The following is a 20,355-nucleotide window of genomic DNA, read 5'->3' on the forward strand; positions in this document are numbered from 1 at the left end:
TTTCCCCCCTCAATAAGTTTTATTGAGCTCTGCCACCTTTTTGATTTTAAGCTCCGGCAGTCTTGTTCCATCCCAGTTCAAGCAGAGTCCACCCTTTTGTAAAGGTCCAGCGTGTCCAAAAGTCTTCCCAAACCCCTCCTCATGACACCATCATCTCATCCACGCATTGAAATTGCAAAGCTTTGCCTGTCTAGCTGGCCCTGCACGTGGAACTGGTAGCATTTCAGAGAAAGCTATGTTGGAAGTCCTGGCTTTCAGCATCATGCCTTGTTGTTATTATGTGCCTTCAAGTCGATTACGACTTATGGCGACCCTATGAATCAGTGACCTCCAAGAGCATCTGTTGTAAACCACACTGTTCAGATCTTGTAAGTTCAGCTCTGTGGCTTCCTTTATGAAATCGATCCATCTCTTGTTTGGTTTTCCTCTTGTTCTACTCCCTTCTGTTTTTCCCAGCATTATTGCCTTTTCAAACAAATCATGTCTTCTGTGTCCAAAGTATGATAACCTCCGTTTCTTCATTTTAGTTTCTAGTGACAGTTCTGGCTTAATTTGTTCCAACATCCAATTATTTGTCTTTTTCGCAGTCCATGGTATGCGCAAAGCTCTCCTCCAACACCACATTTCAAATGAGTTGATTTTTCTCTTATCCGCTTTTTTCACTGTCCAACTTTCACATCCATACATAGAGATCAGGAATACCATGGTCTGAATGATCCTGACTTAAGTATTCAGTGATATCCAGGACCTCACAATTGCATTTCCACATGTCATTGATGCCAATGTCCACAACAATCACTGACTCCTCTGCAGCACTATCTGCCAAGCTATCTAGCTGATGGGTGACAACTACAGCCTTTGCGCCAGGCAGACAAATCACCCTGCGGTCTGCATGCCCATCACACATCCCGCTATCGCAGTTCCTAATGATCGAATTGCCCACTACCAGGATTCCTCCACCCCCTGGAGAAGTGTCCTTGGCACAGGACAAAATCTGCTCATCCCCCAAAGAATGGGTCCCTTCTAAGGGATCATTTCCCTCTTCCTTGGATAGGTGCCCTCCTTTCCCTGAGGCCCTCATTCTCCACAATAGCAGGAGAGCTATTATCCTGGGACACAGCTAGAATGTCCCACAAAGACTCAGCCACACATCTCTCTGCCTCTCTCGGCTTCTCCAGATCAGCCACCTTGACCTCAAGGGAGCAAACTTCCTCCAGAACTACATCCTTCAGAAAGCCAGGAGCTCACTGCCCTGGTCCAACAGGCAGATAGTCATACATGTCACAGACAGTGCAAAATTCAGACGCGTGCGAATTCCAAAGAATGGCCGTATTTTGGTTTACATATTGTTTCAGCATCGAGAGCCAGCGTGGTGTAGTGGTTAAGGTGCTGAACTACGACCTGGGAGACCAGGGTTCGATTTCCTACGCAGCCATGAAGCTCCCTGGGTGACTGGGCCAGTCACTGCCTCTCAGCCTCAGAGGAAGGCAATGGTCAACGCCCTCTGAATATGGCTTACCATGAAAACCCTATTCATAGAGTCGCCAAAAGTTGGGCTCGACTTGAAGGCAGTCCAGTTCCATTTATTGTTTCAGCAAGTGCTACTTTGATAGATTTGGCGATAAGTGCAAACGGAGTCAAATTCCTCCCCCATCCCTAGTTATAGTGCAGCTTATTTTTAGTAAAAATGTAAAATATCCAGCAACTAATTTTGCTTCACTCTAGAAATGCCATATGTGGCTGGACATGTCCCTTTCGGCTAGATTAACATTCCCTTAAACAAGATTTCTTCCATTTGTATTCTGCAAATAGCCTGTTAAGTCACAAGCAAAACACGGTGGTTTGATTAATCTTGGTTTGCAGAGACAGTAGAGGAAGCCATTACTTTTCAAGCTGAAACCCAAGACTGGGTGGCATGGTGTCTTCGCGGCTGCCGGACTAAAAAAGGAGAGAAATGTGGCTTTCATCCCCCTGCAGAATGTGAGCACTACTCCCATGAACTTAGGCGTGAAGTGAATGTTTTAAACCAGATCTTACTGTGGTCCTGCATGAAAGCAAAACAGCACAGCCTTCCCGTATGGGTTTTAACCCAGCCCTATCAAATGGGAATGGCTTGAAAAGTGGAGCCCACAGCTGGACTGGACACTGAGCCAGACAGATCAGAAATGGAACCAGGCATTTGAAGCCTCATTAATGCTTCAGCAAGCGTCATGAAAGGGTTGGCTGGGGGAGCATTGAAAAGACGAGTCCCAGGCATCACAGGAGAGCAGAGAAGGTGAACCAGAGGAACAGGAAGGGAGGGAGGTGGACCAGAGGAGCGGAGACAAGAGGGAAGGAACAGGGAGAACCCAGGAGCAGAGTCCGTTGCCACAGAGGAAACAGAGATGGCAGGAAAAGCAGAAAGCAGAGCTAAGGGAATCCAGGGTTGTTAACCCCATTGATGAGCCAGGAAGAGGGGCGAGTGGGAGAAAATGACAGACCTCAAAGGCAGCAGATCCTGTGATGTCAGAGGTGCCCAAACTCCCCGAGTAAGGCTCTCCCCTTAAACATAAGAACATACAAAGTGCCTGCTAAATCAGACCAGTGGCCCATCTAGTCCAGCATCCTGTTCTCACAGTGGCCAACCAGGTGCCTGGGGGAAGCCCGCAAGCAGGACCCGAGTGCAAGAACACTCTCCCCTCCTGAGGCTTCCGGCAACTGGTTTTCAGAAGCATGCTGCCTCTGACTAGGGTGGCAGAGCACAGCCATCATGGCTAGTAGCCATTGATAGCCCTGTCCTCCATGAATTTGTCTAATCTTCTTTTAAAGCCATCCAAGCTGGTGGCCATTACTGGGTCTTGTGGGAGCAAATTCCATAGTTTAACTATGCGCTGAGTAAAGAAGTACTTCCTTTTGTCTGTCCTGAATCTTCCAACATTCAGCTTCTTTGAATGTCCATGAGTTCTAGTATTGTGAGAGAGGAAGAAGAACTTTTCTCTATCCACTTTCTCAAGGCCATGCATAATTTTATACACTTCTATCATGTCTCCTCTGACCCGCCTTTTCTCTAAACTAAAAAGCCCCGAATGCTGCAACCTTTCCTCATAAGGGAGTCGCTCCATCCCCTTGATCATTCTGGTTGCCCTCTTCTGAACCTTTTCCAACTCTAGAATATCCTTTTTGAGATGAGGCGACCAGAACTGTACACAGTATTCCAAATGTGGCCGCACCATAGATTTATACAACGGCATTATGATATTGGCTGTTTTATTTTCAATACTTTTCCTAATTATCGCTAGCTTGAAAAGACAGCCGAGGGGTTTTGAGGATCCTTTGGACACAAATGAAATGGCAAGTCTGACGTCCCTGTTCAGTGTGGCGTACAACCACCCATCCACCCGCCTCCCCATCAGCATTTCACAGCCACTGAGCGTTGTCCTCTGTAGGGATGGATGGCCAAGAAATTTGATTCAGTTTGCATTTCAAGCCGAATTTATCAAGTCCGCACTTTCCGAAACAATCTGAGACCCAAAACACAGCCATCCTTTGAAATTCGCGCTTATTTGAATTTTGCCATGCAGTTTGCCAATCAAACATTGTTTTTCGAAAATGCGTATGTTTGGGGAAAGTGGGCATAAAAATGACTGAGTGAAAATAGCATACAAAATGCATTATATTAGGATAAAGGGCTTGCAAAACTGTCTACTTTAGTCAAAGCTGACTACAAAAATGTGTTTTATTCTGAGAAATTTATTCTGGAGAATTTTCGTGAAGATTTTCTTTAAAAATTTGCAAATTGCAGAAATGTGGAGAACTGAATTTAAGATTGGAAAAACAAGAAACTGGGAGAAGCAAAACTAACAGATCTTTCCATTCCTAGTTGGATGGTTTTAGGGAATTTACCCTTATGAGTTTTTTTTCCTCTCTAAAGGTTTTTGGATACTTCTGCAAACCTTGGGGTTCCATAGATCAGCTTGTGCATGAGTGGCAATGCAAGGAACAACTGGCAAAGAACTGGCCCAGGTGACTCCTCCCCATCGCCAAGGATACACCCCAGCATTGTATGTTGTGGACTACAACTCCCATCAGCCCCAGCCAACCCAGCTGATGGTCAGGGATTGTGGGAGTTGTAGTCCAAAAAATATATAATCTGAAGTGCTTCCATTAATGCAGGGGGGAGAGACTATTTTACCTCTATTGCACATGCAGGTAAATCAGGGGTGCAGAAACTTTGGCCCTCCAGAGATTGCTGAACTACAGTTTCCATCAGCCCCATGGCCAATGGCCAAGGACAATGGGAGTTGTAGTTCGCCAACCGCTGGAGGGCCAAAAGTTCCTGATGTAAATGCCCACATGTACTCTTTCACACCTGCTGTGGTTTATTTTGAACTGTCCTCCTAGAACTAGAGGACAGGTATAAAATCTGCAATGTGATTGTGTGAATGCACCCTTAGACAGAGTTTGGAAAAGTTACTTTTTTGAACTACAACTCCCATCAGCCCAATCCAGTGGCCCTGCTGGCTGGGGCTGATGGGAGTTGTAGTTCAAAAAAAATAACTTTTCCAAGCTCTGTCCTTAAGAGTTGTCAGTACCAATGACCCCTCATGGTTATTAATTATCTCTGTTTCCTCCCCCCACCCCACTTCTTCCCTAGGTGGGTTTTCCTTTATGAGAAAGGCTACCAGTCTAAAGATGGCGTCATCAGCTCTGTCTCTGTGAAGCTCAAAGGACTAACACTTACCAATTTCAGTGAGATGGGCCCTTACATATGGGATGTGGCCGATTATGTTTTCCCACCTCAGGTAAGGAATTAGGGCTGTGGGCGGGGCGTGTCCAATGAAAGGAAAAAAAGCTTGGAAAATTCAGTTTAAAAAGGAATTCGTTCCACTTCCACCCTTCACCCAAAGGTCCCAGGGCGGGTCACAACAATTAAAACCCATAATTAAGACGGTTAAAACGAACCTAAACAGCAGCAGCAACTCTCAGCACCCTGTCACAAATGACACTTCTCAGGATCCTTTGGGGGGCAGCCATGACTGTTTAGAGTGGAATGTGGTTTGTTACGGGTGCAGAGAGTTGTTAGGGGACCCCTATTCCCCCTCACAGAGCTACAATTCCCAGAGTGGTTTAACAGTCAGTCCCTCTTCCCAGAGAACTCGGGAATTGTAGCTCCTTGAGGGAAATAGGGAGTCTCCTAACAACTCTCACACCCTTCACAAACTATCCTTCCCAAGATTCTTTGGGGCAGCCATGACTCTTTAAAGTGGAATGATAGTGGAATAAATGTCTGGTGTCCTTTGCACTTTCTGAGGCAATACATGAACCAAAACCATCCTTCAAATTTACCCTCCTCCTAATTTTTCAATCCACTTCTCCAGCCAGGAAACTTGTACAAATGTGTCTTTCCTGGGAGGCGGGTAAGTCCGTGATAGAGTCCAGGGTCACCATTTGCCATGGACCCTCAGGTGTGAGGAGTGGCTCTAGCAACCCCGCTGGTCGCCCTGGGGCGTGCTTAGCCCTCATCCATGTAAGGCAAGACTGGACATACCTCTCCACGTCATGCTTTACCTCTGGCCACCAGGAGTCTTGCATGACCACCTGTAAAATTTTAAACACTCCGAAGTGCCCTGCTGTCAGGGAATCGTGGCATTGCCAAAGGACCTTGGCCCTGGCCTCTCCTAGAGGCGCATACAGCCCTTCATAGTGATAGAGCCAGAGCTTGGGAAAGTTACTTTTTGTGAACTACAACTCCCATCAGCCCAATCCAGTGGCCATGCTGGCTGGGGCCGGTGGGAGTTGTAGTTTAAAAAAAGGAACTTTTCCAAGCTCTGGGTAGAGCAACCCCCCTCTCTGAGACGATCCTGGCGTGCAGTCCTGGGGTGCTGCTCCAACTCCCTCACCCTCTCTTGGGCAAAAGGGTCTTGCTCTTGCGTGTGGCAAGGATTGGAGCAAGCTGCCACCACCAACTTTTCAGGGGGTATGGTGTGACATAGCGGGGACAGAGACTGGGCTTCGTTGTATTCTGGCTTGCGGGTCGGGGCGTCAGCCCAGCGGTTTTGTGCCTGGGGTATGTAGGTAATATGAAAGTGGAACCTAGTGAAAAACTGCGCCCATCGCACCTGCCGTTGGTTCAACTTGCGTGCCGTCTGAAGACTCACTCTCTAGATTCTGATGGGTGGTGCTGACCACCTCATGTCGAGCCCCTTCCGAGAGGTTCCGCCAACTCTCAAACGCATCGCTGATGGCTAGTAGCTCCTTTTCCCAGACAGTGTAATTTCTTTCCACGCTAGTCAGCTTTCGCAAGAAGTAGACGTAGGGATGAAGCCCACCCCCTTGTTCGGCTGGTTGTAATAACACCACTCTGATGGCTACGTCTGAGGCATCCGTCTCCACCATGAAAGGTCAATGGGGGCCTGTATGCTGGAGTATGGGTTCTGAGGCAAACAACAGCTTCAGTTTCTTGAACGCCTGTTGGCTGCATCGGTCCAACAAAAGGGTCTAGGTCCTTTCAGGCAGCTGGTTAAGGGGGTCATCATGTTGGAGAAAGCGGTGATGAAACATCAGTAGTAGCTGGTGAACCCCAGAAATCTCTGCAAGTCCTTTTTGGTTTGGGGAGGGTGCCAAGAGAGCACACTGTGCACCTTCCCCAGGTTCATCTCAACACCCGTGGGGATGATCCGATAATAATGATACTTTGGAACAATTGTATATAGATCTGTTTTGACCATTAGGTCTTTTTCAGATATGTCCTAAGTCCTTGGGAAAAGTTTTCTAAATTATCTTTTTGGGGGGAATGTGTCCAGATAATTCCTCTTGTGCATCAGTGGCTAATAGGGATGGAGGAGATATGTGATCCGGTTTGCGTTTAAAACCAAATCTGTCAAATTTGTACTTTCCAAAATGGTACAAGAACCGAGACATGGCCGTCCTTTGAAATTCACACTTCTCTGAATTTTGGAGTGCAGTTCTCTGTTTACAAAAAATGCATATATTAGGAGGAAATGTGCATATATTAGTGAAAATGATATGCAAAAATGCATTATATTAGTCAAAATTGCTTGCACAGATGTGCACATGGGTCAAAACCGCATACAAATATGTGTGTCAATTCACACAAAAATGATGAAGTTTCACGAGGATTTTTTAAAAAATCGCGGATTGCTGCAGAAACATGGAAAACTGAATTTAAACTGGAAAATTGAGAAATGGAGAGGAGCAAAATTGACAGAACTTTCCATCCCTAGTGGCTGATAAGAAGTCTTTTTGTTGAGAGGCTGTTCTCTGAGATACAGATTGTATTCCCCCGTCCCCCAGAAATCAGCCATTCACCCTTTCTTCCTGTCCTGGCAGCAGGGAGTTTGGATTGCTGTGTGAGACATGCATGCAGGAAGCTCTGCTCAGAGGAGACCCACTGAAATTAATGAACTTAAGTTAGTTGTACCCTTCAGTTTTAATGGGTCTACTCTTAAGTATGTTTAATGTTGAATACAACCTTAACTCTCCACCAGCTCATCCACCTAGGTCTTGATAAACCAAACCATACACAATTAAATAATGGATGGGGACTGCCTTCAAGTCGATCCCGGCTTATGGCAACCCTATGAATAGGGATTTCATCATAAGTGGCATTCAGAGGGGGTTTCCCCTTGCCTTCCCCTGAGGCTAGTCCTCCCCAGCTGGCTAGGGCCTGCTCAGCTTGCCACAGCTGCACAAGCCAGCCCCTTCCTTGTCCGCAACTGCCAGCTGGGGGGCAACAGGGCTCCTTGGGACTCTGCAGCTTGCCCACGGCTGCACAGGTGGCAGGGCACGTAACCCCTGAGCCACTCCCTGTGGGGGTGATCTTTAGCTGGCCCTTGACACCCAGGAGACACGAGTGGGGATTTGAACTCACAGACTCTGGACTCCCAGCCAGGCTCCCCTCCCCACTGTGCTTTACCAGATCTAAATAATGGATAACCGTACACGATTAAATAATGGATATGGGAGATTCTGTGCATGTATATATTTAGATGATTTATACAACGCCCTTTGTACAAGCCATAGCTAAATAAGATTTTTTTAAAATACATGAAATCCATAAAATAGCACAGTCCTTGAAAATAACAGTGCAGCATTTGATAACAAACAATTTAATACAAACTTCTTAATAGCAGCAGCAACTAATCTAGTCTAATCAGGTCTCTCTCTTCCTGCTAGCACCCACCAAAAAAAAGGTGCACCTTAACCAGTCATCTAAAACTATAAAGTGGGCCAGGCACACCTCAGTTAGGTGGGAGTTCCACAGGTGAGGAGCTGTCACTCAAAAGGCCCTGCCCTGGGCCCCCACACCATATAGTTAAGGATCACCAGGGGCCCCTCAACAGCTGATCTGAAAGCATAGGCAAGTCAATACAGCAGGTTGATATATTATGAACCAATCATCAACATCCACGGTTGAAGAATGAATGCAGGACACTCATTAGGAACTGACCTGGCATTTGATAACAGCGCCATCAAACTAAAAAGCAGGGGAAGGGAATGGGCATAAGATGTCTAATCGCTGATCTGCTAACCCAACTTATCTGGTCTTATTTCCCTCTGTAGGGAGACAGTTCCTTTGTGGTGATGACCAACTTCATTATCACCCGTGGACAGAAACAGGAAACATGCCCTGAGGTTATTTATTATTTTTTTATTATTACTGGTTATTTATTGTTTTGAAGAATCTGTATTTGCATCTTCAGCTTGTGTTCAGGACAGCCAGCAGCAAACATAATCATGTGCAAAGGGGTTCAGAGCTTGGAAAAGTTACTTTTTTGAACTACAACTCCCATCAGCCCCAACCAGCATGGCCACTGGATTGGGCTGACGGGAGTTGTAGTTCAAAAAAGTAATTTTTCCAAGCTCTGGACTCTGCAGAGGGGTGGGGGAGAAATTTGATTTGGCTTGCACTGAAAGCTGAATCGATCAAATTCGCACTTTCCAAAATAACGTGAGAACAAACCCCACCATCCTTTTAAATTTGCACTCCTCCGAATTTTGCGTTGCAGTTCTCCAGCCAAGCCATGCTTATGAAAATGCATCTATTAGGGGAAAGTGTGTATAAAAAAATGAGTATATCCATGAAAATAACATACATCGCATTATGTTAGGAGAAAATGCTTGCAAAAACGTGTGTGTTAGTTAAATTGTATTAGTGCACATTTTTAGCAGCAAATAGTGTAAAAACATTTCACTTCCGTCTACTGGCTCCAAATTGCAGATTATAGTTGCATATATATTGTACTTTGAAAATCAGCTGGGAGACAGTTCCAGAAAAGATTATGTCTAGCAGTAATGATGGCATCAAAATGGCCCCTATCCTATATGCTTTATCTACAGATATCTTGAGAACTGTTCAATCAATTTTAATGTGCAAACTAACAGTGTTCACTATAATGTAGTCATGCCCATTAATTTCATTTGATCTGCTCTGAGTATGACTAACGTTGGATACAACCTTATATTTGGGGAAATGATTATGTAAATTGGGGGGAACTGGAATCAGCCTACTTAATTTGCATGCTGGTAAACATTTGATTACCCCTTCGCCCATTCCCACCCACATTTCATGGGCATAATTGTATTCATCATCACGAAATCTTTGGAAGCAACACATTTAGTTGGAAAGAGGAAATGGCTTCGGAAGGTGACTGCTGTTAATTGCAATTGGTAATTCAATTGCTTTTTTTTAAAAGCGCGATGTGCACTTATTAGGTTGCAACAAGCCAGATAACTTTAGCCTTCCTTGGGGTGTCTATGGGTGTGGAATCTGTGGCCTTCCAGATGCTGTTGGACTCACACTCCCAACCAGCATGGCTAATGGTCAAGGATGCTAGGAGATGTAATCTGTCAAGAACTGGAGGGTCACAGTTCCCCAGCCCTGATGTCTGTTATATAAGATGCCAAAGAAGATATTACAGTAAATTTGCAACCTGGTTGCTGAATGACACCCATTTCCCCTCCTTATCTCAGCATCCTGAAGCAGGGAAATGTGATGAAGACAGCAAATGTGTTGCAGGGAAGTTCCTTCGTCAGGGCCAAGGTGAGAAGGAACTGGATAAGCAATTAACCTTGTTCCGCCCATCATATGACTTGTTACATATGTACTTTCAACAGCTCTAGGGTCTGTGCCCCTGCTTGCTTCGTTCACCAACCCCCTAACACCCCAACAACGACCCCTTTTCAACCCTCCTCCCTTTACCCTTCACCATTGCCACCCATCCCTCCCTTTACACCTGTTTGCCTCCCTGCCTCCATCTCCCTCCTCTGCTGGCACGCCAGCTCTTGGAAGTCTGCCATCCTGCTATAGTTCGCAGCACCACTTGTCAGTGGTCAGGTGAACTGCTGCATGATGACATCCTTAGGCAAATATAGAACAGGATATAGAAGAAGAGCTCTGTAACTGGATCAGGTTGAAGGCCCATCTGCTCCAGTTTCCTGTTTCCCACAGTGGCCAACTAGATGCCTATTCTGGAAATTCCAGAAGCAGGGGATGGAGACAAGAGTCTTCCAAAGCTATCCTCTTCCACCCCACCCACCCCAAAAAATCTTGAACAGAGGCAGCCTGCCTGTGTACATGGTCCATTTATTTTTAATAATGATATTAATTGTATTAAATTTTCAAAGTTATATTAATGTTTAAAAATAGGGGTGCGAGACCTCCAGCTTGCCGACACCATGCTGAGTGCCCCATCCTTCCCCCTCTCCCGAACCAGCAGCTGTGCTGGCATTGGGAAGGCAGATGAGCGACACTGCCCTGCTTGTGCCACCTCTCTGCCCGCTAAAGGTCCAGAGGCTTCACATGCCTCATGCTCCTCTTTTAGGCAAGCTTCTTCTACTGACTGGACTGTGTTGTGTACTTTCTGCAGGTATCATGACTGGGAAGTGTGTGAATTTTAGCCATACAGAGAAAACCTGTGAGATCTATGGATGGTGTCCAGTGGAGATTGATGACAAAGTGCCTAAGTAAGGGATGGAGGTCTCTGCTTTCTTATCCAAATGACACTAGTTCTCATGGTCTTAAGTTGAGTTAGACAACTGGTCCATATAACCTAGGACTCTCTACTCCTGGGATCCTAAACATAGCATGGACTGGATATTTTTTTTTGTATTTTGGGGTGGGGTGTTGTCTGAGTTGTGTGTCATTTGTGGGGGAGGGCATCCCTGGGCTTCCCTTCTTGGAAATGGGTATTTTGTTGTGTTTTGTGGGGTCAAATCTGTAGCTCTGCTTTTGGGACTTAGACCCAACTCATTTTTGTGGCCAAGTTGCTTGTCTTTTGTGACTTAGCAGCCCTTTCCTAATTAGCCACACCTCCTCCTCACGGCAGTCATTTTGTGGTGATCCCTTAGACGGTTTCTCAAAATTCAAAATGTGCCCCCAAAAGGTTGGGGACCCTTGGTCTAGTCTGAGTGGCATTGGCTCACTGAGGTCTCAGACAGAGAGGCTTGGGTTTGAACTTGTGACCATCTGCAGATGAAGTACATGCTCTTCCCCTCAGTTATGGTTTCCCCTACCTGATGAGGAGGGAGAAAGGGAGAATATTTGCAGGTTCCGGGTTGAGGGTAGGGATGATCACATCTATCAGTTTCTCTTCTCTAACCTTCTCATTTTTTCCAATCTTAAATTCAGTTCTTTACATTTCTGCAGCAATCCGTGACTTTTAAATAAATAAATAAAATATCTGAATGAGAATTCCTCAGCATCTTTCTGAGAGTGTCTCCTAAGGCACACATTTTTGTATGCCATTTTGACTAACGTGCACATTTTTGCAAGCACTTTTTCCTAATTCATTTTTGTTATTCTCACTAAAATATTCGTTTTTATGCACATTTTGCCATAATACATGCATTTTGGTAAACATTGTTTGGTTGGAGAACTGAGTCACAAAACTTGGATAAGTGTGAATTTTGAAGGATTGCCACATTCCTCTTTCAACAAGTCTTTTGATGATCCTAGTCTGCATCTGTGCTGGAATTGCTTTTTAAGATTTTTTTTAGCTGTATTTTTTAAAGCTGTTTTTAAGATGTTTTCATAGAATCATAGAATCGTAGAGTTGGAAGGGGCCTACAAGGCTGTTGAGTCCAACCCCCTGCTCAATGCAGGAATCCAAATCAAAGCATTCCCAACAGAGGGCTGTCCAGCTGCCTCTTGAATGCCTCCAGTGTCGGAGAGCCCACTACCTCTCTAGGTAATTGGTTCCATTGTCATATGGCTCTAACAGTTAGGAAGTTTTTCCTGATGTCCAGTCAAAATCTGGCTTCCTGCAACTTGAGCCCATTATTCCGTGTCTTGCACTCTGGGACGATCGAGAAGAGGCCGGCCCTCCTCTCTGTGACAACCTTTCATGTACTTGAAGAGTGCTATCATATCTCCCCTCAGCCTTCTCTTCTCAATATGTTTTAAATGATATTTTGTTTTAACACGTTTTGAAGTCTTTTGTTTTTAAGATGTTTTAGAGTGCTTTTAGTGTTTTTGTTTCCTGCCCTTCTGGGAGGAAGTGTGGGATATAAATTTTAATAATAATAGTTTCATGGTAAGCGGTATTCAGAGGGGGTTTACCATTGCCTTCCTCTGAGGCTAGTCCAGCCTTTCCCAACTAGCGGGCCACCAGATGTTGTTGGACCACAATTCCCATCTTTCCTGACCATTGCCAATGCTGGCTGAGGCTGATGGGAGTTGTGGTCCAACAACATCTGGTGGCCCACTAGTTGGGAAAGGCTGGGCTAGTCTTCACCAGCTGGCTAGGGCCTGCTCAGCTTGACACAGCTGCACAAGCCAGCACCTTCCTTGTCTGCAACTGCCAGCTGGGGGACAACTGGGCTCCTTGGGACTATGCAGCTTGCTCACGGCTGCACAGGTGGCAGGGCACATAACCCCTGAGCCACTCACTGTGGGGGTGATCTTTAGCTGGCCCTTGACACCCAGGAGACAAGAGCGGGGATTAGAACTCACAGACTCTGGACTCCCAGCCAGGCTCTTCTCCCCACTGTGCTATGCCAGCTGTGCGAGTTCCATGATATGTGTAATAAATACTTTAGTATTCCAGAATTTGGGTAGTGGGGAAGGAGGTCTCCCCATCTCCTGTGGACAGCGGCATTTTGACACACATTTACTAACCCTGCTTGTGTCTTTAGGCCGCCTCTGCTTCTAGCTGCTGAAAACTTCACCTTGTTCATCAAGAACAGCATCACTTTCCCCAGGTTCAAAGTCTCCAGGTAAGCCCAGAACCTTGTGATATCGAAAGACAGTCCCGATACGTCATTTCAAACAATTACGGATTTCCTCCCTCCCTTATTTTTGCTCCCCTGTCCACCCAGTCATGGAACATGTGAGCTAACCTTTACAGCGGTAGCATTTCTTGTCTTTGCAACCATTTGCTGATTCTATAAAATGCACCGCTTGAGCAGGCATAACGACAGAACCAGAAGTATATGCTCAGGGCCAAATGCTGCAACCTTTCCTCGTAAGGGAGTCGCTCCATCCCCTTGATCATTCTGGTTGCCCTCTTCTGAACCTTTTCCAACTCTATAATATCCTTTTTGAGATGAGGCGACCAGAACCATACACAGTATTCCAAATGCGGCTGCACCATAGATTTATACAACTGCATTATGATATCGGCTTTTTTATTTTCAATACCTTTCCTAATTATCGCTAGCATGGAATTTGCCTTTTTCACAGCTGCCGCACACTGGGTCGACATTTTCTTCGTGCTGTCCACTACAACCCCGAGGTCTCTCTCCTGGTTGGTCACCACCAGTTCAGACCCCATGAGCGTATATGTGAAATTAAGATTCATACCTTGTTCATTTGGGGATTAAGAAACATACCTTGTTCATTTGGGGATAATAGGGTTAACGTGCTATGCCTGACCTGACCTGGGGCTCAGATGAGAAGGCAGTAGAACTCCATTGTATGTGTGAGAGACAGCATGCCTCTTGTCTGAGGATCGGAAAATTAAAAACTACAGATTTCTCTGTGCCTGTCACCTGCTAGGCAGAGCCTGTGATTGGCAGGGGGACAGGTAGTCACAGACTATATCTACAGATAGTTTGCCTGGAGATGGGCAGTTCAAGGAGGAGCTCCAGAAAGATGAAAGCTTTGTACACCTGGATAACAGACAACGAGGAGTGCATAGGAAACTCCCTTATACTGAGTCACTGATCCACTTAGCTCAGTATTGTCTGCACTGACTGGCAGCAGCTCTTCAGGGTTTCAGATGGAAGACAATCCCTGGAGACGCCGTACCTGGAGAGATTGAACCTTCTGCTTGCAAACCAGATCCTTTACTACAGAACTACGGCCTTTCCCCGAGAGCACGCAGGGAATAACACAGAGCACAACAAAAGGAACACAAGATTCAAACTTTAGGGAATGTGTTAGAGATCAGGTACAGGATTGTGTTTTACCGTTTGTTAGGCTTTTGCTCCACTGAGGACATGCTGGGTTTTCTGGAACCTTTTCATGTCCGACTTTCCCCTAAAATTCCTTATTTTTGTCTTTAGACTTTGTTTCATAAACTTGTTGCCATCTCAGTTTAGTATGCTCGCACCTAGAAGCCGTAAAACTACACTACCTTGAGAAGTGTCAGGAAGACCCACAGAAGGCTTTTTAGGCTGATTGACCAAGGACAGCCCTAATAGTAATTTTCCTCCTTTATATGGTGGCAGCAAGTTCTTAAGCAGGGAAAGGGTGGGCAAAAACACCAGGCTGACTGAGAGGGTGCCAACACACCCCTGACCCCAAAACTCCAAGCCCAATATTTTTTTTTTTTAGATCTTCCCATTCGCCCTCTGCCAGGCACATGGTTCATGCTCTAGATTACTTCCAGGAAGGATTACTGCAATGCTCTCTACATGGGGCTGCCCTTGAAGACAACTGGGAAACTTCAACTGGTCCAAATGCAACAGCCAGATTACTGGCTTGAGATGCTTTTGGAACTCATATATTCCCTGTTTCAAAACAGAGGCATTGGTTGCTAGTTCATTTCCAGGCCCAATTAAGGTGCTCATGTTAATGTTGAAAGCCCTAAAAGACTTAGGTCCAAATATGTGAAAGACTGCCTCCATCTCTACAGACCCTCTCAGGTGCTGAGATCAGCAGATGGGACCTTTCTGGGGTAGTTCCACCATCCTCAGGAGCTTCAGGGAGGTGGCCTGGGACAGGGCCTTCTCCGTGGCAGCCCCTAAGTTGTGGAACTCCCTCCCCACAGAGGTGGATCAGGCAACGTCACTGTTCAGTTTTCGATGAATGTTGAAGATGCACCTCCTTACCTTGGCCTTTGACACCTGAGATGCATATTTTATAACCCTATTTTTGTGACGTTGTGACTTTGGGGTTTTTTAATGATGTATTTTAAAACTGTTGTAACTCACCCTGGGACCTTTGAGTGAAGTGCAAGTGGTAATAGTGGTGGTAGTAGTGGTAGTAGCTTCTCAGATTTGCACATGGAAAAAACCAGAGGCCTAAACCTGGCTAGTTGCTTCAAACCTCCCTGGCCACATTAGCACTGTTATACCACTTAAAATAGTTGTGGCTTCCCCCAAAGAATCCTGGGAACCATAGTATGTTTGGGGTACTGAAAGCTGTTATATATGAGGTCTCCTATCCCCCCTCCCAGAGCAGTTTAATGATTAATCCCTCTTCCCAGGGAACTCTGGGAATTGTGGCTCTGTGAGGGGAGTAGGGATCTCCTAGCAACTCTCAGCGTCTTAACAAACTGTAGTTCCCAGGATTCTTTGGGGGAAGCCATGACTGTTTAAAGTGGTATAGGAATGCTTTAAATGTATAATGTGGTCTTACTGTCCAATATTTCTCATACTGTACTGAATTATATTATTAAATATATTGCTTAATGCCACAATAGTCTTCTAAGTGGGGATATAACCTGAAAAACTGCCACATGTTCTCTGCTGCCCCAGAGGGGAGGACTTGGGGATGGGCGAATCTGTCAATGTTAGTTTCCCTCCGTTGCTCATCTTTTCAGTATTATATTTGTGTCCTGCCTTTCAGCTCAAGGTGCGGCGCTCAAAGTGGCTGACAGCCCATCATTTAAGAGCCATCATGCAATGAGCCATCAACAAACCAAACAGTAAATAGTTCAGAGATCATTGGGTTTTCATTTTATTCTCCGCAGACGCAACCTTGTGGAGCGAGTCACCAAGAGCTACCTGAGGAACTGCACCTATCACAAAGTCAGAGACCCCTTGTGCCCGGTTTTTGAACTGGGATACATAGTGGAGCAATCTGGACAGACATTTTCCATCCTCGCTCATAAGGTGCTGGCTTCCTCCTGACCAATCGGGGCAACAGAAATTGGGTTGGATGGTAGACCTGAGCCAAGATGGCCCAAGCTAGGGAGGGAGGGAGGGAGGGAGGGATCAATTGATTTCTGATCCATTTTATTTTTTTTAAATCCCCAAAACTAAATATACATTAAAATACATCCTTTGTTGTTGTTGTTATATGCCTTCAAGTCAATTATGACTTATGGTGCCCCTACTAATCTATATATATATATATATATATATATATATATATATATATATATATATTATATTCATACAGTTTTCATGGTAAGAGGCACTCAGAGGTGGTTTCCCATTGCCTTCCTCTAAGCCTACGGCACCCGGTATTCCCAGGCGGTCTCCCATCCAAGCACTAACCAGGCCTGACTCTGCTTAGCTTCCAAGATCAGACATGATTGGGCGTGTTCAGGGCAGTATGGCCGTAGGCAAACACATGCTTAAATATGTATTTCAACACAAAATACACATTTAAATACGTATTTTACCCCATTGGATGCAAATTAGGTCAAGTCATTTTCCAACATGGACCAAACAAGTAAAATCCTACATCCCTGGGGCAGAGTTTAATTCTGCATACACCCCCACAGCCACACCCCCAACACAGACATGATTTTGTCTATGGATTAACCAACTTGTCTATGGATTAACCTACCTAGATCCAGCTGACCACTGAAAGGGTGTGCCTCTTCTTTGTCTGGGCAGGGCGGTGTCGTTGGAATCACCATCAATTGGGACTGTGACCTGGATTGGCCAGTGAGGTACTGTGTGCCAGTCTACAAGTTTCATGGGCTTTACAATGAGGACAACAACATCTCTCCAGGGTTCAACTTCAGGTATGGTGGCCTGTTGGAGTTCTTCTGCTCAGTCCCACTCGCACTCCAGCGAGCGCCAATGTCAACAACACATAGGCAGATGCAGAGTGAGAGCCAGGAACCAGAGACAAAAAATGACCCAAGAGATACTTTCCTCGCCCGGGCAAAATTTAGGACTGATATGGGAAGCCTTTATAGGTCAACGGCTGGCTGAGTGGGTGGGGAGTCTCTTTGAACGAAATAACACTTTGCTGCACTCTAACCTTGCAGCACCCTGGTGGCTCATGCCTTGAGGAAGCTGTGCACACTGTCATACTGTATGTTCTGACTGTGAAAGTGTGGGGGCATGATTGAGATGTGTTAGACGATGCACAGTGTGAAAACATTGGAAGTTTTTCTCCCTCTCTCATAGTGCTAGGACCCAAAGCTGCATGTAGATTCAGGAGAGTTAAATCAAAGTGCTTCACACAGCCCACAGATAAACTATGGAATCTTCTCCTACAACATGTGATGGTGGCCACCAACATGGATGGCTTTAAAAGAGAATTAGACAAATCCATGGAGGATAAAACTTATCGACGGCTACTAGTCCCAGGCTATGGTCTGAAGGCACATGAGGTCAGCACCCTGCTGAAGCTAAGCAGGGTCAGGTCTGGTCAGTGCCTGGATGGGAGACCACCTGGGAACCATATGTAGGCCGCCTTGGGTTTCGAGCATGAAAAGAAAGGCGGGGTAGAAATGTAATAAGTAATAATAATAGTCACCAGTCTTCATTGTCAGAGCTGATTTATCTCTGAATGCCAGTTGCCGTGAATCATAAGTGAGGAGAGTACTGTTGCACTCGAGCCTCGCTTGCAGGCTTCCCATAGCATCTGGTCAGCCACCGTGGGGAAATGGATTCGAACTAAATTGAATTTCTTCCCCATGCCTAGTTTTCTTGAACTTCTTCATGAAGTGTTATCCTCAATGGTCAGGATTAGGCACGTTGGGTGGGTGGGGGGAATGAGTACTGAAAATATAATGAAATGTAATTGTACCCTTGCTATATTTTCTATTATAATCTTTATTAATAGCCCAAAGTCTGTTACTATATCACGGCCACCACTGTAACGTCCCTCACTTAGTCTGCCTTTTCAGTGTTCCTGATCCAAATTCCCACTTATCTTGTGTAGTCTTTCCATGGTCAAATGTCATCTATATCTTGTAGCTAGGTATGGGGGAGAAATTTAATTCCATTTACAGCCACATCCATCAGATTTATAGTTTCTGAAACAATGTGAGACCTGAAACACAGGCATCCTTCAAAATTTGCACATGTCCGAATTGTGTGATCCAGTTATCCGACCAAACAAGATTTACAAAAATGCATATATTAGGGGGAATTGTGCATAAAAATGAAGATATTAATTAAAATAACATGCACAAGTGCATTATATTAGGGGGAGATGGCTTGCAAAATATTGTACCTTAGTCAAAAGCTGCATATAACGTGTGTTTATTATTCACACTAAAACCCTGATGAATTTTCATGAGGATTTGCAAAAGAAATTGCAAATTGCTGCAGACATGTGGAGAATTGCATTTCAGATTGGGCAATGAGGAACGGAGAGAATGGAAATGGACAGATCCTTCCATCCTTACCTGTTGCAAAGGAGAGGGGAATATTGTTCAGCCTGAGGGCCGCATCCCCTTCTGGGAAACCTCCCTGGGGCCATGTACCAGTGGTGGGAGCGGCCAGAGGAAAAAGTGAGTGGGAAAACAAATGCACATTTTACATTTCTACATTCGGCTAGCTTCCACACACACACACACACACACCTGCCCGTGTCTATCTTCCACCCAGTGAATAAGAAGGATGATCAGAGTTCAAGAACACATCCCAGCCAGGCCAAACACACTTGAGGAGGGGGGCGAAGTGGGGCCAGTGATGGGTGTGGCCTGGGAAAGTTCCGAGGGCCTGACAGAGAGATCTCAAGGGCCAGACTGAGGGCATGGGTATGAGGCTCTTCCTCCTGATATAGCAATTCTCGCGTATTTTTGTGTGCACAGATGTCTCGTTTTGCTGTTGACAGGTATGCCAGGTATTACAGAGACAACGGGAGAGACCTACGAACCCTCTACAAGGTGTTTGGCATCCGCTTTGACATTCTGGTGAATGGAAAGGTAATGTTTCCTTTGCACAATAATTGCCCTCTTGCCCACCTCCCTCTCCCTAGATGGGTATTTTTAGGGGACCCCACGCTCCTCTTCTGCTGAGATTGAACTCCTGTTTTTACTGTAAAGAAACTGTCTGCCTCCTTCCCCTCCTCCCCCTGCTCCCTACTCTGGTTTTGGCACTGTTCTGTTGTCGTCAGTGTGTGTACAGTGTGTATATATATATATATGTGTGTGTGTGTATGTGTATATATAAACGTAATTGTGTTTAACCAAAGAGAGGTTTTTATTGCATTAACAGAACGTTTCAGCTTCTGCCTTCATCAGCTGCCACCATACAAACGCTGTTACCAAGGTGGCAGTTACAGAGCTTGGAGGATGGAATGCTCAGAGGGGCTTCCTTTGCGGAAGCTTAAGTGATGTTTGTACTGTCCTCCAGGTTCAGGCCATGAGGTGCCAATGTGTCCAGAGAGTAAATATGTATATATATGTATATTAATTTTTTAATTTAAGCAATTAAAATGTTGTTAAACAGGGCCTGTGAGCTGTCAAGGGGCCATTGGCAAGTGGATGGGGCGGAGTATTGGAAATGTGACAAGCAGCCACAGGGCAGTTGGGATCTTGCTGAAGGGGAGCAGGGCTTTGGGCAGTATCTTCCCTGCAAGAGACTTCCTCCTTCTCTAGCACCTTCCTTCTCCCTCTGTGCCAGAATCTAGTGGTCTCTTCTTCTCTCTCCATTGCCCCAAGCTGCTCACTGGCATGGGGGGGGGAGCACCTGGAAATGGTTCATAGAGCAGTATTGTTCCTGTTCAGTCCTCTTGTCGGAGACTGTGGTGGAGAGTTGATGCCTGTCCACTGAGTCCTGGGGAGCAAAGGCCAGTTCTGAAGTTTCCCACTGGACAGGATGTTGAATTTTCTGTACAGTGAGCTTTGACTCCCGCTCAGCTTGCTCCTGAAATCCCTCCAGTATCATCTCCCTCTGGGCCCTGCCTGCTGAATAATTGCTTGGTTTTGTCCTTGTGGCCTAGATAATTTTGACTGGAGCCTTCCTTCTGACTGGCTTGGGTAACCTCAGTCAAAT

The 20,355-nt window shown here is 45.6% G+C and overlaps 1 protein-coding gene and 1 non-coding gene across 9 annotated transcripts in view; one reads left to right on the top strand and one right to left on the bottom strand.

The window, feature by feature from the left end:
* P2RX1 (purinergic receptor P2X 1) overlaps positions 1-20,355 on the top strand; it is a 49,324-nt gene that overhangs the window by 17,465 nt on the left and 11,504 nt on the right. For 6 of the 8 annotated variants that reach the window (XM_061604713.1, XM_061604712.1, XM_061604715.1 and 3 more), the window contains 8 exons: positions 4,634-4,781; positions 8,563-8,634; positions 9,973-10,042; positions 10,869-10,965; positions 13,135-13,215; positions 16,137-16,278; positions 17,011-17,141; positions 19,193-19,283. In XM_061604713.1, the coding sequence (XP_061460697.1) occupies positions 4,634-4,781; positions 8,563-8,634; positions 9,973-10,042; positions 10,869-10,965; positions 13,135-13,215; positions 16,137-16,278; positions 17,011-17,141; positions 19,193-19,283 (832 nt within the window). Of the gene's footprint in view, positions 1-1,863; positions 1,981-3,910; positions 4,003-4,633; positions 4,782-8,562; positions 8,635-9,972; positions 10,043-10,868; positions 10,966-13,134; positions 13,216-16,136; positions 16,279-17,010; positions 17,142-19,192; positions 19,284-20,355 lie in introns of all 8 variants that reach the window. The other 2 variants (XM_061604716.1, XM_061604719.1) reach the window with 2 other exon arrangements.
* Positions 16,617-16,735, bottom strand: LOC133374519 (5S ribosomal RNA). Its single transcript, XR_009759914.1, has one exon. It is a non-coding gene; the product is annotated as a 5S ribosomal RNA (ribosomal RNA).

This window comes from Rhineura floridana, chromosome 21 (assembly GCF_030035675.1).
Source record: "Rhineura floridana isolate rRhiFlo1 chromosome 21, rRhiFlo1.hap2, whole genome shotgun sequence".
In the NCBI taxonomy this organism is placed as follows: domain Eukaryota; kingdom Metazoa; phylum Chordata; class Lepidosauria; order Squamata; family Rhineuridae; genus Rhineura; species Rhineura floridana.